Here is a 25,840-nt window from a genome sequence, read left to right as displayed (position 1 = left end):
CGGCTGCGGAGTCTGGGCGGCTGCAGCGGGCTGATGGCGGGGGCCGGGGGCGCCAGGGCCGCGCTCTCCTCCCCGGGCGGCGGCGGGGGGCCGCTGGAGCTGGGGCGGATCCAGGAGCCCGCGGGCGGGCCCTACTCGCCGCCGCCTTCCTCCTGCTCGCGGCAGGCCTGGAGCCGGGACAACCCGGGCTTCGAGCCGGAGGAGGCGGCGGCGGGGCCGGTGCTGCAGATGGAGATGGACGTGGAGTGGGGCAGCCGCGGGGCCGGCTCCTCCCCCGGCGCCAGCAGCGCCCGGGGTCCGGCCGGGGAGTCTGACAGCGGCCGGCGGCGGCGCCGGCGGGGGGAACGCGGCGTGGGGGCGGCTCCGTGTCCCAGCCCCGCTGGGGGGGACCCGCTGACCCCACACCTGCCCCCGGACGGGGCCCCTCCGTCCTATCGCACCGCCTGGGCCAAGAGGCTGGCGCGCCGCTTGCGAGGTAGGAGCCAGCCCCGCTCTACGTCCCCCTCCCCCCCCAGGTCCTGCCCCCCCCCCCCCCTGGCCCCCCCTCCTGCCCCAGGGGCTGAGACCCCCCCCCAGCTTCCTTACATTCAGTCCCTTAAGCCCTCCCACCTGGTCACCCCTCTGCTTCGAGTCCTTGCCCCTTGTGCTGGCCATTTGGAACCTTGTACTCCATTCCCCCACGCTCTGTAGAACTCAAGCTCGTCCCTCTTTTCCTCCTTTCACTCCCATGTTGACCTCGCTCCCCACACACACACACACTCATACTCCTGTTCACAACCTCAGCCCCTTATTTTAAACTGCTCTAGCTCTTTGCCTTTCTTGCCTGTGCTGCTTCTCCCAAGTTGTCAGTTGCAGGGGATGCTTTGTAGGGCAGAGATCACACTAAGGAAAGATAGGTCAGGCTGCACCCAGAATTTGCAATTGTATATGTGACCTTTTCTGGAGGCACAGGGCCCTCTACCCTGACACCAAATCTCTGAGTGACCTTGGGCCAAGTTGTTTCCTCTCTCTGCCTCAGGCTCCCCATCTATATAATCAGATTGATGGGTACTTACCAGACAGAGGTGGTGTTGGGATTAATTACCTTTTTGTACAGTCCTTTGAAGTGCTGCCTAGCTGCCAAGTGTTGTCATTAGCTGCCAAAGTAAAAAGGCGCTGTTGATACACAGTTGGCTTATATACATCATCTATTTGTTACAGTAGTCTCAGTGGCCCACTGTAGTCCTATTGCTAAAAAAAAATTGGCATTGCAGAGATGCTCACTGGGGTCCAGTTTTGTGGGGGAGAAGGCATGGGCAAATGCCCCACACTGTTTTTGTTTTTCTTGTTTTTTTACAGTTGCATAACGTCAATATTCGTAAAAATTAAAAGGCTTTGGTATTTTAGACAGGATTTTTCTTCATTTCAAAGAAAATCTTTGTAACTGTAAAAGTGAATGGTGAATGGAGTGAACCACTTTTTCCATAAAGTTTGCAGCTAGATGGATAATCTGAACTGGTGCAAACTGGCAAATATTAGCTGACAAGAAGTGAACAAATCTACCAAACTGTATTCAGTTTCAGGCCTGAGGTTTGCAAATCGGACAGTTGCTTGTCCATTTATCAATGACATCCCAAAAAATTGTTTGATGTAAAAATATTCTGTGAATTGAGCCATCTCATGTCAAAATAAATGCACTGTATTTTTTTTTATTATTTATTTGGATGTGAAAGTCAAAAATGCACTGTTTCAGTTATGCAGCATGCACACTCTGCATGAATTTTTGTGAAAGGTTGCACAATGAAATAAGTTCCTGTTTTGTGGTGTGAGATTGTGGACAGTAGTGCTTGATTACTGTATATAAAAATAATTATTGTTGTCTGATGGGTTTAAAGCCTTTAACATTGTTCCTGTTATCTGTGTGTGCATAGCTAGTGCTTGGAAAAGGAGCTGGCTTGATAGATGTGGAAAGTGAAGTCCTTTTTTTTTAAACCAAGAAACAGGTACAGCCTAGGCAACTGTAATAAGTTTCCCATACTCCCGTTCCGATATACTTCGCCATGTTTGGCTACATTTAAAAAATTGTCTGAACATGACTGCAAGCACTTGAATTAGATGGCACAATACTGACCATGACTTTGTGATAATCACAGTGTTGTGTTATCTAATTTAATACTGTTAGATCAATTGTGGTATGTGAAACAGTATTGAAAACAGTCAAGACTACACTGGTATGATCAATGCTAGCATTAGAACAGTTTTCAATACTGGTTTGTGGAACCTGTTGATGAAAAATGATTGACTGTACAAAAAACCACTTTCAGCAGCAGTTCATCTTTTAGTATAGATCCAGCTTTTGTCCCCGACTAGCTGAAAAAGACATTTTATTCCTCTGCTAGTCCTCTGAACTATCCAGTTACCTTAATACAATTTTTTAATGATTGACCACTCCACGCTGGGAAAGGAAGACATTGCTTGCTGGACAGTTCAAACTTTGTCAGTGTATGCCCTCAGGAAATCTGTTTTTTAAAATACTCAATGATCCTACTGTACTACAGTTGAACTGGTTTTAGGACAAGTGGGAATATTTTTTTGGACAAGTTCTTCCACTGACTTGTACCACACGGAGCTGGGCCTGAAGTGAAATTAACATCGTCTGAGAGAAAGAAGTTGTCAGGAGAAGAGACTGCAAGATATGATTCTGTCAGCCAGACTGTCAGGGAGATCAGTCTAACACAATTTTCTCAGGCAAAATAAGCAATTGGAAGGTGGTGCACCTCAGTCATTTAAAATTTACCTTTTTTTTTTGTGGTGCAGGCCCACCTTGAATCACCTGATCCTCTTGCATGCTGTCTTCTGGTGACTGATTTAATTCTCTTTATGCCATTGGATGTGATGTCACGAGTAAAGTGCATGCTTTGTGGAAACTGGTGGGCCTACATTTTATGGTATTGCAAGATAAGAAAATAAAAGGTAAAATTTTAAATTGCTAGTGTGCTCAATATGTCCTCTAGCTGCTTGGGGCATTCCACATATATGGATAGTGTTTTACTTAAATGTACATGTCCCTTTTGGAAGTAAAATGGTTTTGTTTGACCAAGTCTGAAATGTTAAGGTACAGCTTGAAGGATGCTTACTACAGATAAACTGAACACCTTTATATCAAGGCCCGGTGAAATTCACTGCAGCATAACTTAAGGAACTATTCAATCTAGAATTGGAAAAACACACACTTATTTTTGAAGTTTAATGGAGAACGGGGATGTCACTGAAGAATGGAAAATGTAGTACTTATCTTGTATTCAAATATTTTGTATGTTTAAATATGAAGTCAGTTATGGTGCAAAAGCATTAGCAGTGTGTTTTAAGCGTTGGTACATGCAAACCAGAGCATTAGATTAAGAAGATTCTCTGCAGTATCTGATGCATTGTTAGAGTAAATAAACTGGTAACCGGAAACACAGAAGGTAATAAGTAGGGGCCTACCAAATTCATGGCCATAAAAAACACGTCATGGACTGTTAAATCTGGTGTCCTCCCGCTACCCTGTGAAATCTGGTATTTTGTGTGCTTTTACCCTATAGTATACAGATTTCATGGTGGGAGACCAGCGTTTCTCAAACTGGGGGTCCTGACCCAAAAGGGGGTTGCAGGAGGGTCACGGTATTGCCACCCTTACTTCTGTGCTGACTTCAGAGCTGGGTGGCTGGAGGGTGGTAGCTGTTGGCTGGGTGCCCAGCTCTGAAGGCTGCGCCCCGCCAGCAGCAGTGTGGAAGTAAGGGTGGCAATACCATGCCATCCTTATTTCTGTGCTGCTGCCTTCAGAGCTGGGTGACTGGAGAGTGGTGGCTGCTGACTGAGGGCCCTGCTCTGCAGGCAGCTGTGCAGAAGTAAAGGTGGTAATACCATACCATGCCGTCCTTACTTCTGTGCTGCTGCTGGCAGCGGCTCTGCCTTCAGAGCTGGGATCCCAGCCAGCAGCCGCTGCTCTCCAGCTGCTCAGCTCTGAAGTCAGTGCTGCTGCCAGCAACAGCGCAGAAGGAAGGGTAGCAGTAGCGCAACCCCCCCCACACAATAACCTTGCGACACCCCCCACACACACACACACACAACTCCTTTTTGGGTCAGGACCCCTACAATTACAACACCGTGAAATTTCAGATTTAAAAAGCTGAAATCATGAAATTTACTATTTTTAAAACCTATGATCATGAAATTGATCAAAATGGACCATGAATTTGGTAGGGCCCTAGTGATAAGTAGTCATAATGGGTTAAGAACATAATGGCCATGCTGCCTCAAACCAATGATCTGTCTAGCCCAGGGGTTCTCAAACTTCATTGCACCCCGACCCCTTTCTGACAAAAAAAAAAAAATTACTACATGACCCCAGAGTGGGGACAGAAGCCTGAGCCCTGCCACCCTGGGGCAGCCGGAACCCGAGCCCTGGGCGGCGAGGTGAGTAGGGGGGCAAAGCTGAAACCCAAAGGCTTCAGTCCCAAGCGGGGGGCCTGTAGCCTGAGCCCCGCTGCCCAGGGCTGAAGCGGAAGCCTGAGCTCAGGCTTTGGCCCCCAGCAAGTCTGCAGCCAGCCCTGGTGACCCCATTTAAACCGGGTCGCAACACACTTTGGGGGACCGACAGTTTGAGAACCGCTGGTCTAGCCCAATATCCTGTCTATGACTGGCTAGGGCTAGATGCGTCAGCGGGAAGAAATAACATGGCAATTATCAAGTGATCCATCCTCTGTGGTCCAGCCCCACTTCTGGCAGTTGGAGGTTTAGGAACAACTGGAGCATGGGATTGTGTTTCTGACCATATTGGCTAATAGCCACTGATAGACATATCCTCCATAAAGTTATCCAGTTCCTTTTTGAACCCAGCCTTTTGACCTTCACAACATCCCCTGGCAACAAGTACCATAGGTTGATTGTGCATTTGTAAAGAAGTACTTTCTTATGTTTGTTTTAAACCTGTTGCCTGTTAATTTCAACAGGTGACCCCTTGCTCTTGTGTTATGTGAAGGGGTAAATAACACTTCCCTATTCACTGTCTCCACACCATTCATAATTTTATCATATTGCCCCTTAGTTGTCTCTTTTCTAAGCTGAAAAGTCCCAGTTTAATCACTTCTTTATCACTCCTTGTATGGAAGCTGTTCCATACCCCTAATCATTTTTGTTGCCCTTTTCAATTCTAATATCTCTCTTTTGAGATGGGGCGACCACAACTGCATCGAATATTCGAGATGTGGGTGTGTCCTGGATTTATATAATGTCATCACATTTTCTGTCTTATTGTCTATCCCTTTTCTTATGGTTCCCAACATTCTGTTAGCTTTCTTGGCTGCCACTGCACATGGAGCAGATGTTTTCAGAGAACTATCTACAGTGACTCCCAAGATCTCTTTCTTGAGTGGTAACAGCTAATTTAGACTCCATCATTGTATGTATGATTGGGATTATTTTTTCCAATGTGCATTACTTATTAGCATTGAATTTCATCTTCCTTTTTATTGCCCACTCACCCAATTTAGTGATATCCCTTTGTAATTCTTCACAGTCAGCTTAGAGTTGAACTATCTTAAGTAATTTTATGTTAGTTAAACAGGATTTGTTTAGACAAATTATTCATAGAGGCATACACAGAGTATGCCAGTGCACTTGGAAATATAGGTAGAAATTATTGGTATACCAATATATTGGCAGAGGGGGTAAGTGCAGTAGCTTTTCATCTCTGGTGACTTGCATTCTAAATTCCAAGTTGGGTCAAAACAAAGTACTTTGAATTTATCCTGCTCTTTGTATTACAACCCGTCACATGATCTTTGCATGACTGCAGTTGTCTGTTACAGAGAGGGCCAATATTGAGTAAGGAGATATTTTGCTGGTTAGGACTGAGGTATATTTGTAGAGCCAGGTAAGGAAGATCACAATCTTCCTCTTCTGTGCTAGGCCTTGCTTCAGTCATTGCTGTTTTTCTGTCGCTTTCATGAATACTAAATTCATCTACCTAGAGTTTTCCTTTAATGTTTTTCTTATTTGAATTTAATATTCTTAATTGTTGTTTTTAAACAAGAAGGCTGCTACATTTGGCACTTATTGGGTCATAGTAGTCATGAAGTTGATGCTTCACTAAGCAATGTGAACTTCAGGACATGTATAAGATTCCTCTTTTATGTTTGCTTTGTGAGGAGGAGATGTTGCTTGAGGATGGCAAATTTAGGGAGGAGGTGAGGTTTTATGTTTCTGATTTTCTGTATAGCTTAACTGTTTGCTGCTATATATTATGAGCTTGCTTTTGGCTTGTTTTGGTTTTTTAATTGTGTTTTTAAACAACTTAAGGGTGCTTACAGCTTTGGAGGTACCTTTTTGTTTATAAATCCAAATATATACAAGCTATTTAAAAATAAAAGGAAATACAGCAAAACCTGTGTGTCTCAAACAAATTCAATTTATTCTGTGCACAGATTTTTAATATGAGATGAAGTTTCCTTTGTTTGGTAGTTCCCTTTAATCACCACAACGTGACACCTCATCTGAATTCTTGTAATCTATGGATATGCCTTGCAGGCAAATGAAGGAGAAGTGTTAGTTTATGGATTTGATAAAAATTTGATGAAGTGAATGGTAGCTCATTTCAGCATGGATCAAAAGTTCATGAATGACTTTATATGTCAGTAATGGGATGCTGAAAATGGTAAATTATAGCTAGAATTGAGATAATTTTGATGGTCCAGAGATGATTCCAGTCAAATCTTTACATTAAAATGACTCCCTGAACCTGCAGTGTTCTTGATTATCTAGAATAATGTTTCTAAACCTGGGGGTGGTCGTGGGACAAGTTTAGGGGGGTCGCAAGCCGGGCCAGCGTTAGGGGGTAGGCAGCAGGGCAATTGTCTGGGGCTCTGTGTCACCAGGGGCCCTGCAAAATTAATGTACATGTTTTAGCCCTGAGCATAAGGTAGGGGGGTGCAATTTTTTCTGGTGGGGGGTGGTCACATTTTTTTTGTAAGCCCAAAGTGGGTCGCCAGCACAAAAAGGTTCTAGAATAATCTAGAATAATATACTAGTAAAATGGTAAAGTGGCGACATCAGTCCTAAAATCTCAGGCACTAAAAGAAATATAATGGCCAATAGAATCTGGATTTACTTTATTGATGGGCCTACTACATGAGCTGGATTTTTCAAAGCTGTAATTTTCCGCTCCGTGCTGATTTACAATATTTCTCTAATATGACAGAATTTCAGTTAGCAAATATTTTGCTTGCTACATTTCTTATTGGTGACTAATGTACTGACAACTAGTACTTGGCATTCTTGGGCGTTTTATATGGTAAACTGCAGCAGCACTTATCTGTAAATTTTTCAGCTTTGGCTTTGAAGAACAAAGTAAAAAACAAAACCAAAAACCTAGTTTTCTTGTGGTAGAACTAATTCCACCTTTTTATTAATGTATATTAATGAAGGGTTGTTAAAGACTGAAAACTGAGAGGAAAGCTTATGCTAAAGTTATTACTCACTGTGCTGAAATGTCTTTTCCTATTTGGCTTTGTGGCTAGGTAATGTCTTGAATTGGTGTGCTTTAATGGTTTCTAAAAATATTTGCTCTGCTAATGCTTGTGGAATGAACCTTAACATTGCATGCAGATGGAAGATTGTAGCTTTTATCATCTTTCTCTTCGCTGGGTGAAGCTCCCTTTCAACAGCTGGATCATTCAGATTTTACTCTTTGCAACAGCTGGGATTAAATTTTTGCTTCATAATCCAGTTTACCTTTGTTTTAATTTTCCATGGTTGCTGTTAAATTTGACTCCAAATTACTGTGATATCTCGAATATAAAACTTTTTTCTCAGAGATTTTCAGATAATTTTATTTCCATCCACTAGTGAGCTAAAGGGAATTATTAAGGCTGGTTACTTAAAATACCTGAAAACTGAGAATGATGACTGTTTGGCTTTGCAGGAACAAATTGGGTTGTTTTTTCCCCCCATCTTTTTCTCTCTGTCCTCCTTTAAACTTAGGTCATATTGGCTTGCTTTTCGGTTAAACAACAGTTGGCTGGAGGTAGCAATGCTGAATTGAACATCAACAGCTGTTCCAAGCTTCTCTCTGTTCCTTATTACTTTCCTGTTGTTAATATGATGATTGCTAACGAATTCTGTCCTGATAACATTTAACAATTGACCTTTTGGTGACACTTTTTTTTTTTAATTTCCTTTGTTTTCTGTTCCCCTTCGGGAGAGTATAGCAAGGCTGAGGGCTTGTATGCAGCGCTGTAAATTGCCAGTATAACTTTCTCACTCGGGGTGTGGAAAAAACACCCCCCCAAACGCAGCAAATTTCAGCACTGTGAAGCGCCAGTGTAGACAGTGCACCAGCGCTGGGAGCTACGCCCCTCATGGAGGTGGCTTTTCTGCCGTGACTACACAAGCCACGTTAAAGTGCTGCCAAGTAGACTAGCCCTCAGTTAGGGGCTCTTGCATTGAATGCTAAAGCTTCTTAAGCAAGCTAGTGTCATAAACCCAATATTGGACCTAGATTCTTCAGGTAGTACAAATGCCCAGATTCCCATGGAAACTGTAGATATGGGGAAGATTTTTGGCTCTGGAAAAGTGGAACAACAGTGTTTAAAACATTAATAGATGTCCTAACTATAGTTCCTTCTTGCACTGAAAAATAAGAAATATAGAAAGCCTTATTAAAGCCTCTACTGCAGTGGTCCCCAAACTTTTTCCTTCACATACCCCCTTACCAGTTTCTCTACATCCTTTCTATACAGCAGTGACCAAAATTGGACACAGTATGCTAGCTGAGGCCTGATCAGTGCCAAGTAGAGTGGTACTATCGCCTCCCATGACTTGCATGCTATACCTCTGTTAATGCAGCCCAAAACTGAATTTGCATTTTTTTTTTTTTTGCAACAGCATTGCATTGTTGACTCATGTTGAGTTTGTGATCCACCACAACTCCCAGATCCTTCTCAGCAGTGCTGCTGCCAAGCCAGTTATCCAATTTCTACTTGTGCATTTGACTTTTCTTCCCTAAGTGTAGCATCTTACATTTGTCTTTGTTTAATTTTATTTTGTTGTCTATAGCCCAGTTCTCCAATTTATCAAGATCCCTTTGAATTTGAGTTATATCCTTCAAAAGTGTTTGCAACCCCCCTAGCTTTGTGTTATCTGCACATTTGATCAGTATTCTAATATCCAGGTAATTAATAAAGATGTTAAATTAACTGGGTCCAGAAAAACAGATCCCTGTGGAACCCCACTTGAGACCTCCTTCCAATCTGACATTAATAGTTACTCTTTATTTGCTGTTGTTTAACCAGTTATGTATCCACTTATGTATCTGCCAAGCCCACATTTCTCCAGTTTAAAGTCTTATAGAAGAATATGCAGCAATAATTGTGTCATGGTTTGTGTCACGACAAAACTTATGCACACTTTGCCTCAATTATATCGGTAATGTGGCTAATATGTGATGCCTTATGTGCATTTATGTAAATATTTCTTTTTAAAGGTCTGTGGGGTACAAGATTGATGGAAGAAAACACTAGCAGAGAGAGATACCTGAAAAGTGTTTTACGAGAACTGATCACATATGTGATTTTCCTTGTGGTCTTGTGTGTCTGTAAGTACCATTTTCCATTAATTTTCAAATTTCTATACTAATTGTCTGTTCTGTGTGACCCACGAGTGAACAGTGAGGGTTTTTACCCCAGGATTGTAGGAGTGTTGTCTAGTGATTAGGCCACGAGGCTGGTATTTAGGATACTTGGATTCTGTTTCTAATTCTGCCATTGGCTTCTTGTGTGAGCTTAGAAAAAATAATTTCAAACCATTTGCCTCAATTTTCCCACCTTCAAAAGAGAATAATAATACCTTCCTTTTAAAAAGTGGGAACTTTGGTAATAGTTATGATTCCTGTGTGTGCCTCTGTTTTGTATTGCTACATGGAATGTAAGGGTTAAAAAGCTTCTCTTGAGACAGAACAGGAGACATGGGGCGTTAGGTCATGTAACTGGGCTGTCATGAATGCATCCTTAAAGGACTGGCTGAAACTGACCCATATCAATGGAGGATCCAGAAAGACAATGGGAACCTCAAGGACTGAACAGTTGCCACCTATCTACAGGAAACTCTGTTGGGCAGAACATGTGAACTCAGCCTGCGTCTGCAGGAGGAAGACAATGGAGCAAAAGATGACAGGAGGTTAGGGTAGGAGCAGGCCTTTGGGAGAGAGAGACCAGCTCTCTGGGATTGAGACAGGGATAGAAGCAGACAATAGCATGGTTCACAGGAACCCTGGTTTGGCCAGTATGGATTATGTCTTAACCATTGCCTCTCTGTGCTAACAAAGGATTTTCCACTGGTGAATTTCAGTTGACTGATAAACCCTACTCTGGTGTCCCTGAAAATACTTGCTGAGGAGTATTGATCCCTGAAGAGGGCAAAAAGTCTGTGAAGAGGGGTCTGTCTCATGGTCTGAAATAGGAATTCTGGAGGCTCAGGGCAGGTCTACACTACATAATTACTTTGGTATAACTACATCACTCAGGGGTCTGAAAAATCCACACCCCTGAGTGATGTCGTTATACCAACCTAAAGTGCCAGTGTCGCGGGAGAGCTTCCTCCACCGACATAGCTACCACGTCTTGTAGAGGTGGATTAACTGTGCTGATGGGTGAACGCTCTACTCCTTCCTACAGGGTCTTCATTAAAGTGCTACAGCGGCACAGCTGCATCAGTACAGCTGTGCCCATGCAGTGTTTTAAGTGTTAACCTTCCCTCAGTCCTAAAGGCATTGAGGCCATGTGGCCTACCCTTGTGGAAGAATTGGGGCCCCTTTCAGGTTCTGGCATGCTGAGGGAGTTCCTCCAAGGGACTGTTTAAAAGCTGGTGCATTGCACAAATCCTCTGTATCTGACGCCATCGAATAGTGAAAGGCATGAGCTATTGATCACAGTCAAAAATTAAAATTTAGAAAGTGTCTGAAAAGGTCTGATTTTTATCAATTAAGACAACACCAGATATCCTTAAGCGTAAAAGTTCCTGTAGTGGTTGAAAGACTGGCGGTGGTAGCCTCTTTAACATTTTTTGACTCTCTCTCCATGTGCACATAATATTGAGTGTCCTAAACAGGCTTGCAGCCTCATGCATGCTAATACACAGACGTAAATCTTGGGTAAAGTATGTGGTACTAAACATTGGCACAAGATAGTGAGTAGATGCTCAGATATCAGTCTTATTTATAGGGAAGTTTACCTTTTACTTTTACATAAAAGTAAAGGTAAAGAAATCCAAAGAGGCAGATATTGGAATTTCTAATACACGATGGATAAGGTGGGTGAGGTAATATCTTTTATTGAGCCAACTTCTGTTAGTGAGAGAGACAAGCTTTTGAGCTTACAAAAAGCTGCTCTTCAGGTCCTCTTCAGCTCTGTGTAAACTTGAAAATTTCTCTCTCACCAACAGAAGTTGTTGCAGTAAACGATGTTACCTCACCCACATTGTCTCTCTTGCCTGGAACCAACATGGTGTGTCAGTTACCACAGGTCCGGTGCTTTCGCATGGCTCTGTATCAGTCTCAGGGAGGGCCCCGTTAGAGTGTTAACCCCCCTTTGGGTTACACCCTCTCACTGGGGTAAGCCCCTTGGCTTCAGTGCCTTCTAGGACCGCACTTCTGAGCGTTCAGCATGCCTGCCTCACTCTGAGAGCTCCCCTCAGTGGATCCACTTGAACTGGACCCTGGGGCAGACTTGCACAACCAAAGGGAGAAATGCAATCCCGACCTCTTTAGTCTAGAGTGACTCTCAGACAGCACTGTAAAACGGAAGGATTTGTTAAATTTCTGGAATACCGCATAAGCAGTTCTTCAGTTAGCACGGAGAGTGGAAAAGTTGCATCCAAGTCCAACTGAGTCTGACTAGAGCCCAGGGCCCTCTTCCAGCCCCCAGTCCACAAGTGCCCCTACTTCCAGCAGACCACATTTAACTAACCCAACCTGCTCTTCTTCAGTCCTTTGTTCCTCTTACCAGGCAGACATCGTCACCTGACCATCCACCTTGACTCTTTGTTCTCCAGCTGGTCCGAACTGGCTGGCTTCCAGGTTCATTATTTGCTAGACACCCAGATGTCCATGCACTGTCTTCTGGGTTCTTGGGGGGGGGAGGGGGGAACGGGCAGGCAGCTAGGCGACAGTGACGCTGGGATCTCTACAAATAGTAATCACCCTTTCCCCACCACCTGGTTAAACATGCAGCATCCAAAGTGCTATGAGAAATTCCCTCTTCATCACACATGGCTATAACAACACTACACATAATATATCACACCCACACAGAGAGAATCTTAGTTCATTTTAGTGGTTATCCCTTGCGGGGAAGATTAATGAGTACTTTTTGTGTGTGCAATGTAGGATATTTTAGAACCCTAGAACCATATTCAGAATACATACTGGGAGGTCTTCTACATTAGAGTTTGTGCTGTTAGCATATTGTGCTTTTACAATGGAAGCATCAGAAGTAAAAACATTCCTTTATCTAAACACTGAAAATGTTAAAGATTTTTTTTTTTAACTTTTAACAAAAGTATTTTAGGTTTTTATTAATACACCATGATCTAGTTTGTAGAATAAACTCAAGTACAGATTCCTCTTAGTTATTGAGGCAAAATAACTTTTTAAAGGATTTTAGGCAGCTGACCAAGGTTGTGGGAAATAATATAAGTATGGTATTACATAGTGCTTGGAATTATTAGAGGTTCTGAATATAATTTTTTTTTAAATAAAATCTCTCCAAAAATAATCTTTTTAGAGTTTCATTTCTAATACTGTTACACACAAAGTAGCTCATTCAAATATAGCATGAGCAATGGCTAAAACAGATACTTGTTTTTTTATATGGTCTAGTGGGTCAAACATAATGCAGGGAAACGGGGGGGTCCTTGTTCTGCTCCAGACTTCAGCCTTGCAAAACAATCATGAAAATTTGCCAGTCTAAACCTAAAATCTATTCACCGACTTTCCTCATGGTGGTGGTGATAAAACAAATCTTTTACTTGCCAGCAAAACAATTACTTGCTGCCGGTTAATATAATTCTGGAAAGCTGGCATATTTTTTATGCTCTTTATTTTTAGCACTGGCAATAAATCCACAATTTAATGTTTTCAGTGCCTCAAATAAAATGCCAATGAAAATTTTAAACTAAAATATAAAGTTGTAGCTTTGAGACCAAGTATGACTTCTTTATCTACTCTGGTATTTTCCTTAAATTTTTAGTACCAGTAGTACCATACCATTAGCATGTCAGGTGAAGTAGTGTAAACGTGGTACCAGCATTTGTATCACTGTGTCATCTAACCCTACTCAGAACTAGTCTAGATGATACAGTGGTAAAAACCCCAGTGGACTTTCAATACTAGCACCAATGGAAATGCAACAGTGAGAGATTTAATAAAATAAAATAAAAAAAAAGAGAAGCCAGGGTATACACGGCCTTGATGTAGATCTACAGTTTATTTCCCTGTAGAATTTTAGCACTGCTAGAAGATATAAATGTTAACAGATCCATCAGCTGAATAACTTGATGCAAACTCACATAAAATATTTTTGCCTGCAGACCATTTAACTACAAATGTTTCATGCACAATTTTCCTTTCAAATTGTTTTTTTAATGGAGGAGAGGGGAACTACAGTATTTTGAAAATTAGTATAGCCCATTGTTTCAGTTAAAAAGGCATTTTAAACATATTTGTCTCCTCTCCCCCCCTGCCCCCAAGCAGTTTGCTCTTGAGTTTTCACAGTTCATTCAGTATGTCCTGCAGTTATTGTTTGGCATAATTTGGATGGTCATTTTTCAGTACAAGAACAGAAAGAGAGAGAATTTCATATGTACTAGTATTTTTAAATTAATAATTTGACTGAAGGTCAGTGTCCTGCATTAGCAATTCATACACTCACCATACAACATAGAAGAAAAGCTTGAAGAAATAGTTCTTGTTCTTTATTTAAAGAAAATAAATAGTCTTATTTATAGGGGAGTTTAACTTTTCTCAACTCTGTTTATACTGTATAGTAGTCAAAGGACTCTGTCACCACAACAAGGTTAAAAATTGGTATAAAGCCTGGACCTAATTCCATCCCTCAAAATGGGCTGTGGTATTGGACTTTCCAGGATTTTAAGTGTCCCTGTAACCGGGTTAGGTACTGTCCACCCATTAACTTTAACTATGCTATAACTGGATCTCCCAATGGGCTTATGTTTATAGATGTAGTGTTGATGCAGTCTTTAAGTTGGGGGCCTAATTCTCTGTTGTGTCAGTCTTTTCTGGTGGCTGTGCCCTGTTCACTCCAACTGGAAAGATGCTATTGTACTATAAGCGAGGGGCCAAATCTTACCTTTCCTGATATGCCCTGCTATTAGATATCCTGTTCCTTTCCTCTGTCTTCTCCTCATTTGAGCTTTTCTGGGGGTTTTGGGCCTTCCTTGCCTCACCCTTCCACCTGCCTCATCCCTCCAGAATGGCACCTATGCTGCTGCTTGTGCACGTGGCCCTATTTTAAAGGAGTGAGGAGAAGCAACAGATGCACTCTTAGGCCCTGATGCAGCGGTGCATTTAAGTGTGCTTAACTTTGTGTATGAGTAATCCTATCCCTATGCAGCAAAGCATATAACTGCATGAGTAAGCATGTGCTCAAGTGCTTTGCTGCATAGGGTTGGGATTACTTAAATGCTTAAATACATTGTTGAATCAGGAATTTGGTCATTTTCAATGTCCGTTCCTAATGGTGCATAGAGGAAGCAGTATGTCTACGAGCAGCCAGTGACCATTGCCTCCTCTGTGACTAGTCTGCAGTGTTAGAGAACACTGCATCTGCTGCTACTACTACACTGAGCAACTCCAGTAGGGCTTGTAGAAGTAGAGGATAAAACTGACTAGGGATCACATTGGCATCACTCTGCGATGGGAGAAATGCAATGGGCAGGAGCCACTGCACAGCCTTACTACAGGGAAACGTCAAATCTTCGAAGGTGATGGAACACAACTCCTGCAATTGCTTTAGAAATTTGGCAGTCTTTCAGCTGTTCTGTGCTATGCTAGTAGCAGAATCTGACTGAGCTAGCACATCCAGCATTTGAAGGATTAGCCTGGTTCAAAGGAGATTATTCTAGTGGTGTAGGCCTGATTTAGAGAATCCTGTGCCACTTCCATCCCTGCGGTGGGCTGCTCTAACTTTTGACTAGGGATTGGTCCTGCATTCCATGACCCAAGGATCAAAGAAACCAAAGTCATCTTTCCATCCCACTATAACTTGTGCTATATGGTTCTCAGCCAAGGACTTGGTCCAATAGAAGCAAAAACTAAATCCGTATTCAGGGTTTTCTAATTAAAAGATCTTTTAAAGTTACTGCACATATCCCTTTCCTTACCAATTATTATTTTAGAAGTTTAATAATAAATACTTGTAATTATAAATAATAAGCTAACTCAAGAAAGTGGAGTTTTAACATTGAGTATTTTAAAGCTGATTGACGTGTCTATTCTGTATTCCTTTTACACTAAGGGTAGGTCTACACTGCAGTTAGCCACCTGCAACTGGCCCGTGCTACCTGGCTTGGATTGCAGCCCGAGCTCTGGGATTCTCCCACCTCTCAGGGTCCTAGAGTCGGGGCTCCAGCCTGAGCCCCAATGTCTACACCTCAGTTAAATCGCCCCTTAGCCCTAGCCCCATGAGCCCAATTCAGCTGGCACAGCCAGCCACGGGTTTTTAATTGCTGCGTAAACATAGCATAAAATCACGTTGGAGTGATTAATGGTGATTACTGGGGGCTTGGTGATAGGGAAAAGCTTGCCTTATGTTTTCTCCTATTTAGAAATGTTAAAACATTTGGATGTTTTTGAAATAAGCGTTTTAAACGTGGTTTCCTCTTTTTCTCCTCCCTACCAAAAAATGTCTCCTGCAGTGACTTATGGGATGGTGAGTTCCAGTATGTACTATTACACTAGGGTAATGTCACAGCTCTTCCTGGAAACGCCTTTATCGAAAATGGAGAAAACCAATTTCAAAACCTTATCCACCATGGAGGACTTCTGGAAGGTGAAGGGAAAAAAATTATCTTCTTGTCACTATAAATTCATTATTTTTCCCCCTCTGGACTCTCACCTTTAATCTGTAAATATCTCTTAAATGCGCCATCGTAATCAACAAATGCTCTTAGGTCTGGTCTACACTTTTGCCAGTACTGTACAGCAATGTTGCCTGGGGATGTAATATTTTTTTTTGTTTGTAACTACATTTTTATTCTGGCAAAAGCTCTAGTGTAGACACAGTATACACAGAGTGCAATTAAGTGCTTTGCTACTGAAGCTTATTTTGTTCAGCAAACTGGAATAAGCTATATGAGTAAAAACACTCTTTTGTCACTATAAGCTGCATCTACACTAGGAGGGTTTGTTGGTATACTACACCAGCAAATCTTTGTAGTGTAAACAAGGCCACAGTTACTAAATGCAATCCATTACAAGTGTTGAATTTAGGAATCTAGATGTCACAATAGATGAACACTTGCTAGATTCACTTCTAGAACCTGGATTTAAATCTTAGTTCAGGTCCCGATAGAGAATATATTTGGTTCTGATATACTAATACAGTTACTTATCAGGTCTGGACATTACTGACCTAAGACATGACACACCTGTAGAGTTGCTGATGTGTGTTACATCAAGTGTTGTTATTAGGAGTCCTGTTGATTTCATTGGTCCAATAGAACCTCAGAGTTATGAACTGACCGGTCAACCACACACCTCATTCGGAACCAGAAGTACACAATCAGGCAGCAGCAGAGACAAAAAAAGAGAAAAAAACAAATACAGTACAGTACTGTGTTAAATGTAAACTACTAAAAAAGAGAAAGTTTAAAAAAAGATTTGACAGGATAAGGAAATTGTTTCTGTGCTTGTTTCATTTAAATTAAGATGTTAAAAGCATTTTTCTTCTGCATAATAATGTTTTAAAGCTGTATTAAGTCAATGTTCCGTTGTAAACTTTTGAAAGAACAACCATAATGTTTTGTTCAGAGTTACGAACAACCTCCGTTCCCACAATGTTCGTAACTCTGAGGTTCTACTGTACTACTTGCATTTCAGGCTAACTACATGCATAATTCTTTGTGACATTTGGGCCTTTGTTTGCTGATCATTGACCTTTCACTCCTTCTGAGCCATTATCAGTCCTAGTCCTGCAATGTGCCGGTGCAGTAGTCTTGCATCGACAGGGTGTGGCTGTAGCAGTCTGCCCAAGCATGACACATAGCAACCCTATGTACTAATTCTTGCACTGTGTATTCAGGAGCAGTTAATGTACTAAAAATAATTAGAATATTTCAATATATCAAAATTATTTTGTATTCCTCCCATCTTCCAGAAAACACACTAGTCTGTAGACTGAGTAAAAAATTTAAAATGACTTTTGCACTTAAGCACCTAAGTTCCATTGATTTTTAAAGGCTCTTAGGTGCCTAAGTGCCAAAGTCAATTTTGAAAAAAGACAAGCTCCTAAGTCATTTGGGCACTTTTGGAAATTTTACCTATTTAAGCCTACTAATAATTTTTCATAAGTCACTTTGATATATTTTAAGTTTCATATTTCTTATTTTTGTAACTCAAGCAGCCACATAGATTTTTGTATCAAACATGCAGAACAGGGCTTTAATGACTCTCAACTGCAAAGAGCATAAATATGAGTGAAGAATAGAGCTGCATGTAGCTGAATTCATGGTAGCTTTAGTGGGAATGTTTTCCCTAGTGCAGACATGGCCACAGAGGATCGCTCCATTTCTAAAAACTCAGAATCCTTCATTCTTCCTCTCTTTAATCCTTTGCCCAGTGAACGTAGCATAGTTATCATACTTCTGATCATGGTGGGTTGGGGAAATTGCCTTGGAACCCATCAACACTTATTTAGCCAGAGGACTTTGTGCTAAGTAACTTTATGTAGCAAGAATTTTTTCTGTTAATAGTCAAAAACTAACAATCACAATATAAAACACATCCTTGGCAGGAATGGAGGTGTATAAAAATACTGAGTGTTGGCTCTGAATGAAGTTAGCTTCCCTAACATTCTTTCTTCCTCCTCAGTTCACAGAAGGCCCTTTGCTGGATGGTCTGTACTGGGAGATGTGGTACAACAATAAAACCATGGCAGAAAACAAAAGTTTCATTTATTACGAGAATCTGCTTTTGGGGGTGCCTCGTGTTCGGCAGGTGAAAGTGAGAAATGGGTCATGCTCAATACCTGAGGATTTAAAAGATGAAATTAAAGAATGCTATGACGTTTATTCTGTTGCTAATGAAGATACTGCTCCTTTTGGGCTCCGGAATGGAACAGCGTATGTATTTCTCTCACATCCACATAGCCAAGTGTGTGTTCTGCAATTCTGTGGGCATTTTTAGCTGATTCTCCAATGATATCTGGTACCTGCCAAAAGCAAAATCTTAATTATTGAGTGTTCTGCATGTAAACTCTTCCTTTACAGTTAAATCTAAAACAGTTGTCAACTCTAAATTAGTTTCTTCCACCTGTATGAAATCAGTCTATTGGTTCTGTAGAAGACTCTGTTCTTGGCCTTACTGGTTTAGGTACATCCAAGTCTGCTACAAACAGGTATTTCCATTGCCTAGAAATGCAACGTGATCGAAGCATGACAGTTGAAGCCAGAAGTCTCGACTTCTAATTCTGGATTTTACTGCTTACTCACTGTGAGTCTTTGGTTAAATTGTCTTCCCCATGCACAAAGTGGAAATACTACTTGTCTCCCTCACAGTGGTGTTTGTAAATTATTATATGAAAATGCTGCTTTTCGTTTCACTAAGAGAATACAACTCCCTGTGCCAATTGAGAGTATTCTGTTGTCAAGACATAGTTAATTTACTGTGACTTGTCATTATCTATCTTTACTATTAATTTTGTCTGTTAATATCAAGAGACCCTCTAGGGCTTCTTTCCAGGTTACAGATACCACAACTTTCTTGTTAATATATCTTTTAAAAAAAAAAATCCCAATTGCTATAATTTACGTGATCAAGCTTTTGTATATATGCTGTTACATATGAAAAGAGTAATTAATGTATTCTTCTCTTGCTGTCTTAAATTAGTTGGACTTACACCAATGAACAAGATTTGAATGGGAGCAGCCACTGGGGGTTGATTGCCTCATACAGTGGGGCTGGTTATTATCAGGATCTGTCACGAAGCAGAGAGGAGACAGCTGCACAGATTGCTAATCTTAAGAAACACTTGTGGCTGGATAGAGGGACCAGAGCAGCCTTTATTGATTTCTCTGTGTACAATGCGAACATCAATCTATTCTGTATTGTCAGGTATTTATAAAACTTTGGATAGCACGTATGTTCTCTCAAATGACATTGCACAAACAGTAGATATGGGATCTGCTTTATTTTGTATCATGGGAATTAATCAATATGCACTGAATCTTATTATGTAGGTGAAGTGAGAGCCTCTTGGAACGTTTCAGCAAAAGGAAGAGTTATTTGTATTGCTGATGATTTTCATCCCAAATGCTTACATTTGGATAGTCCTTGGAGTTGTTTAGCATCTACTCCCCTCGGGGAGTCACTAGAAAAGACACCTGAGTATCCTGTCCAGCACGTCCACAGAGCCTAGCCACTTTTCTCTTGTATACTACTTCCTTCTAACTGACAATTTTGAAGTGTCAAATGTGTGGGGTTTTTTTTTTAAGTTTTTTTTTTCCCCCAAGTAACTCCTGTTTGAAAGTATGAATTTCTCATTGTGTTTGGTATTTCTGTCCACTATCACTACCAAATATAGAAACACTTTGTACATTTGAAAAAGATTAGCTGAAGGCAGTATAGCCTGGGTCAGATTATGAGAGCATCTTTTTGATGTTGAAGATGATTTATCCTAATGAGTTAAGGAACCATGTAGCTACGTGGAATGGGAAGTTTATATTCTGAAAGATGTACTACATAACTATGCTTTGTAAAAATCAGGATTTTTCCGTGACTTAAAAAAAATCCCAATATTTGCTTTAAATTATATTTACAAATGCAGTTACCAAAACGATCTGAAATCAGTGACTCTGTTCCAAAGGGACAGTGTTGAGTCTTAAAATAGTTGCACACAAAAAAATCCTTACATGTATTATTAACAGCACCTACAATTATGAAAAGGCCAACATTTTTTAAAATTGCTGGTTAAGATTTTTTGTATTACATTTAACCTGGAAAGTGAAATTAGACAGACCAACTTCATCTCCTGGTACTCAGGTTGCAGACAGTAGGGACCAAAGTTTAAAGTGTGAGTGCAATAGAAGATATCTATGTGCAAATTAGGGATTTGTGTACATACAATCTTGCCTTATACAATGTCTTGTGTGTGTCACCTGAGTGCAAAATTGTGCACATACTTTAAAATGTTACCATATAGGAATTTCTAAGTCAAACAATTTCCATCCTTATTAATTTTAGCTCTAAAAAAATTTAAAAATTAAAACCCATGAAAATGTTTTTCTACTACTGTTAGATTTTTGTAAAACTTCCTGCTGACAAATTTTAAAAGTCCAGGCTTATGCTGCTGAAGTAATTTTCAGGGTCTGGTCTCAAACATACTATTTTTGTTTTCTTTTTTAAAATGCAGGTTATTAGTGGAGTTTCCAGCAACTGGAGGCCTCATTACATCTTGGCAGTTTCAGCCAGTGAAGCTTATCCACTACATTTCTACTTTTGATTTCTTCCTAGCAGCCTGCGAAATAGCCTTTTGTCTATTCACCCTTTATTATATTGTAGAAGAGATCTTGGAAATTCGCATCCATAAACTGCATTACTTCAGGAGTCTCTGGAATTGTCTCGATATCCTCATCATTGTGGTGGGTAATGCTTCTGGATATGAATCTTTATGATATTCTAGTACTGCTTTCTTTGAGGCGTTTTTCTGGAAGTGTTCTGTGCACTCAGCCCTAGTAGCATGGGTATAGGGGACAAATGTGTGCTGAAGGGGACAGTAACCACATTCTAATGACATGATTTCAGTGAGATTACTCACGGCAGAAGGTACTATTCAGTGTGAGAAAGGGTATCACAATTTAGATGATTATGTATATTTTGCTGAATTTCCTTGATTCTCCTATTCAGTGGTATCTTTAGGCGAGGATCTGAAAGGATTCTACTGTGTACAGAGGGATTTTTAGCATCTCTCAGGTTTTTAACCTCCTTCCCTCTGTACAAAGCTATTTTGAAATAATTTTCTTCCAATGATTCTTGAAGCTGCAGGGACAGCCAGGAGGAGAGGAAACTATAACAAATTCTGCTTTACCGTGGCTCTCCCATACTTCCAGACATCAAATACCAGCTGATGCAATGATTTTTGAGTGCCATTCCAGTGACAACATCCTCTGCTTTAAAGCCAACACTTTTGGGCACTTTGAGAGAGGGTGTGGGTGTCTCTGAGTATATTTGCAAAGTAATACTAACAAATCTTAGTGTTTTTATTCCGATATTTAGCAAGCTAATAACAAGTTTTGAATGACATTGCTTGCTACTTGCCAACCAGACCCAAGTGCCAGAGTGTGTAATTGATTGTCCAGCACAGCCTGCACCAGCATGATTTCCATATAGTACATGTCAAGTTTGGCTTCCTGATAAAGTAGACAGAATGTTCTCTTTGTATGGGGTGAAAAATTTAGTTTTGAACTTCAGGCTCCTGTGTAATCCATGATGTAGACCACTGTGCTGGGGTTTTGCCAACTTTGCTTTATACAAAAACATTTGCCAATAATGTAACGATTGAAATGAGCATGGTACCAGGACCCAGCAGCTTCTGCATTTTTATTCTAGACTGTGTTTCAGTGTTCTCTAGCTCATGCAGGGGAGAGGGCTGAATTCTATGTGTAATTATGGTCCATGGGCCAGGGTACAAATTCAGGACTATATGCTCCCAGAATGCACAGTGCCGTGTTCACTGATATCATTAAAAGATTTTGATGATGATCAAGGGTGGAAGTTGACCATCATGGTAGTAGCTAAACATGTAGTTAGTCATTATTTGTTCTGTGCATTATTGGCGCTTCATTACTCAGTGAGAAAATTTGCTCCCTCTTTAGGCCATCGTTATTCCTGCCCTTAATTTCTCTTCCTCTTCTTTCTCTCCCTGGTCTTTGTGAATCTCCTCTGTTCTTTTCCCTTCTCTATATTTCCTTCCCTCCAGCAACTCCCATTTTCCAATCCCAGTGGGGTTCACTCCTGAAACCGTTGTCCAGTCTGTCCGCTAAAATGATCAATATAGAGACAGAGTAGTTGATCTGATTCATTGTATCAGACATTAGGCAGACATTAATGCATCGATTTAGGGTACATCGTAGACTGCCCGCCGGATTGGCGGGTAGCGATCGATCTATCGGGGATCGCTATATCGCGTCTTGTCTAGACGCGATATATCAATCCCTGAACGCTCTCCCGTCGACTCTGGAACTCCACCAGGGCGAGCGTCGGTAGTGGAGTCGACGGGGGAGCCGCGGCCGTCGATCCCGAGCCATGAAGACGGGAGGTAAGTCGAAATAAGATACGTCGATTTCAGCTATGCTATTCCCGTAGCTGAAGTTGCGTATCTTACATCGACATCCCTCAGCCCCCCAGTGTAGACCAGGCTATAAACTAGGCTCATGGTTAGAAGGTATTTGGCACACAGGAGGGCTAGAAACTTTATTTTAAGTGAAAGCTTTGATTCTGAATGTCCTGCAGACCACAGTAAACCTCATGTGGGCTGGATCTAGTCCATAGGCACTGATTGTGCTTTTTTTTTTTTTTTTGGAAAGGCCAGTGTGGCAATCTATTTATGTAGTGGCATTTAAAACCTATTCAGTCAAGTGTTTCTTATTGTTTATGTATTTCTTTTCTACTCAGCTATCAGTAGCAGCTATAGGAATTAACATGTATAGAAGGTCAACAGTGGACATGTTACTGAAGAAGCAGCTGGAAGATCAAAACGCTTTCCCCAATTTTGAACCTTTGGCATACTGGCAAATACAATTCAACAACGTTGCTGCTGTCACTGTGTTTTTTGTCTGGATTAAGGTAAATCCTAATACTTCAGATTGGAATGAAGCTCTTTAACACACATGCTAATGTAAGTGCAAGAAATATCTTTGATTTGTTTCTGCACCTTGGAAACAACCAAATGCATTCCAGGCTTGCTCACGTTTCTGCTGAGGCTAACCATGGAAAATTTCAGACCAAAAGCATAGCTATGTGCAAGTGAAAACAGGGCTATAATCTTGAAACCTAATTTTAGAAAAAAGAATCAGTGAATATTGCTAATGCTAATAGTGCTCATAGTAAATTATATATATTCCTTGACCCAGTGACAAGTCACTAGCCCTAATTAGTTCCTGTTCTCTCCCAACCTGGTGGAGCTGTTGCCCTTTCATCAATCAACCCATATATAAAAGTCCTATAATGTTAAGACATGGATAGTTTCTAAAACACATGGATTCCATGACTGCTGTGTTGAGGCTACGTACTCATTAGTGTTAAATATGATACTTTTGCTTTCCTGGAGTCTTCCTTGTTGCCTTTCACTTTGTTTTGTTTTCTTCCCTTTTTGTAGCTTTTTATGATTTAGTCAAAACTGACATTACATCAGCAGCAAAGACTTAAACTAGGGCAGCTGGTTTAAAACTGTTTTCTGTCAGACCATTTCTATGAAATGTTAGGATAAGAAGACTAGCTTCATTGAACCAGTTGCCATTTAATAACTAAGCTTTAAAATGGAGCAAGTTCATACCTCTGCTTGTGCTGTTTTAATTTCTCTAGGTAAAGGCTAGATCATATTGGCAGTTTTTAATGCTGAAACTATTTTCACAACTGACAGGCCTAGAAACTTTTTAAAAATGGGGATAGACTCTAATAATGACACCCTGGGGTTCCATGTTTAATGTGTTTCGGTGATTTTCACATCATGTGTGCTTGGTTTACAAGAAAAAAGAGGTCTTTCCTAACTCTCATCCCTGACAGCTTATCCTAGGATCTGAGAGTCATGCTGGGTTATTCCTTCCCCACATAATTGCTAGTAATAAAGTTTATTTGGGCTGAATCAGGCCCTCAGGGTTGCACAGGTGTCACAGTCAGCCCTCAGTGGGTTTGCTCATGTACAGCTCACCAGAACTAAAGTTAACAATGCTGCTGATGAATGAAAGAATAGAATCCAGCTGAGTCTTAGCAGGGCTGAGAGAAGTAAAAACTAGTAACAATTTAACTTGTATTACTTAAAATTAGTCGCTATAACTGAATATGCCAAGAGAGCTGATTTCTTGAGTAAGAAGGTGCTATATTTGTAGTCACTTTTCAGAATAGAACTGCACTTCAGATAACTAGATTTTAGAGCAGTGATTTCCAACCAGGAGGGCACAGGGATTTCTGAAGGATCATGTGGGGCTGCCACTCTATATGTTTTTAGCTTTCCTTTCCCACCAGTGGCACCGTATAGTGCTGCCACTGCAACATTGCTTTCTATACCTCTGGTAACAGACAGAACTTCTACACGGGGCTGTAACAGAATGAAAGGGTTGGGAATCACTGTTTTTGGAGGACCCTATTTTGACCGATTTCCATTGCCCCTAGCTGTAGGACACTTCTATTACAGCTTCACCACCTTGCAGGAAGTCGGTTATAAAGTATATAAAAATTCCTCTGGCTCTCCTATGATCTCATTTTATGCTTCCAAAATATTCTAGTAATCTATTCATTTCTGGAAATGAAGTTGATAGTAACTCAGTGTATTTTGATGTGGAGGAGGGAACCTTGAGATATAAATGCATACTACATGGGACTATTTAAAGTGCTCTGGTAAATCCAAATCTTGGCATTTGAATGGCTCTCCCATGATAGTTTTTTTCTGTCCATGTCCGTCTTTGCTTTCTGTCCTCTAGATGTAATGAGTTCTAGAAGGAAACTTTTCTGTTAATGAACTGGTGAAGCTATCTAATGAATGGGCATTTTAGCATTAGATCAGTGGAGAAAGAATTCCCTCTGTATGCTTTAGGAAGTAACACAAATTCACTCTTAATCTACCAAGTGACTTGTGTATTCTACCACTATGATATAAAGTATAAAACAAAGCATAACTATGTGCAGTATTTACGCTCAAGAGATGGTGACTGTTAAGAAATAAAAATTGAAAATTCCTGACTCTTTCTTTGCGTTTAAATAGAAAACAAAAAACCCAACAAGCCTGTATGGAGGTTTCTTAAAAAGGCATGCTTCAATCTTTGTCCCCCTTCAAAATAGTTCTAATATTAGCAGCCCAACACTGCAATAAAACCAGCGGGCGCATATAGTGAAGCAGGATTGGAAATTTGGTTCGCCCTCATTGAATTTTCCTCTCATTTCTAGTACAGTATGAGTGCTTTGGTAAAAGGGATAGTTCTAAAAATAAAAGTAGATTGATTTTCTGTGTCTTCAATGTTAAGTGCTATCAGATTTGAATACACTTTGCACATGAAAGGTTGGAAAGCTGCTCATTCATTAGTAGTTGTCTGTCATGTTTTTACATCTATTTCCTTTTTTTAACAGCTCTTCAAATTTGTCAGCTTCAACAGAACAATGAACCAGTTATCCACCACCATGTCTCGCTGTGCCAAAGATGTCATTGGCTTTGCTATTATGTTTTTCATTATTTTCTTAGCATATGCTCAGCTGGCTTACCTTGTGTTTGGCACTCAAGTTGATGACTTCAGCACTTTCCAAGAGTGTGTGTAAGTATAATAATAAAAAACAGTTCTTCAGTATATCAGCAAATGACCTCAGCTACCTCATCGAAGACAG

At 40.8% G+C, this 25,840-nt stretch overlaps 1 protein-coding gene across 1 annotated transcript in view; it reads left to right on the top strand.

The window, feature by feature from the left end:
• PKD2 (polycystin 2, transient receptor potential cation channel) overlaps positions 1–25,840 on the top strand; it is a 42,403-nt gene continuing 16,563 nt past the window's right edge. Inside the window, exons 1-8 of the mRNA XM_034771237.1 lie at positions 1–475; positions 9,503–9,613; positions 15,949–16,082; positions 18,122–18,372; positions 19,139–19,363; positions 20,661–20,889; positions 22,922–23,092; positions 25,589–25,770. Coding sequence (XP_034627128.1) covers positions 34–475; positions 9,503–9,613; positions 15,949–16,082; positions 18,122–18,372; positions 19,139–19,363; positions 20,661–20,889; positions 22,922–23,092; positions 25,589–25,770 — 1,745 coding nt within the window. The 5' untranslated portion in view covers positions 1–33. The remainder of the gene's footprint in view (positions 476–9,502; positions 9,614–15,948; positions 16,083–18,121; positions 18,373–19,138; positions 19,364–20,660; positions 20,890–22,921; positions 23,093–25,588; positions 25,771–25,840) is intronic.

This window comes from Trachemys scripta, chromosome 5 (genome assembly GCF_013100865.1).
Source record: "Trachemys scripta elegans isolate TJP31775 chromosome 5, CAS_Tse_1.0, whole genome shotgun sequence".
Classification (NCBI taxonomy): Eukaryota; Metazoa; Chordata; order Testudines; family Emydidae; genus Trachemys; species Trachemys scripta.
The sequence above is the reverse complement of the archived record's forward strand: the minus strand, read 5'-3'. Positions and strand labels throughout refer to the sequence as shown.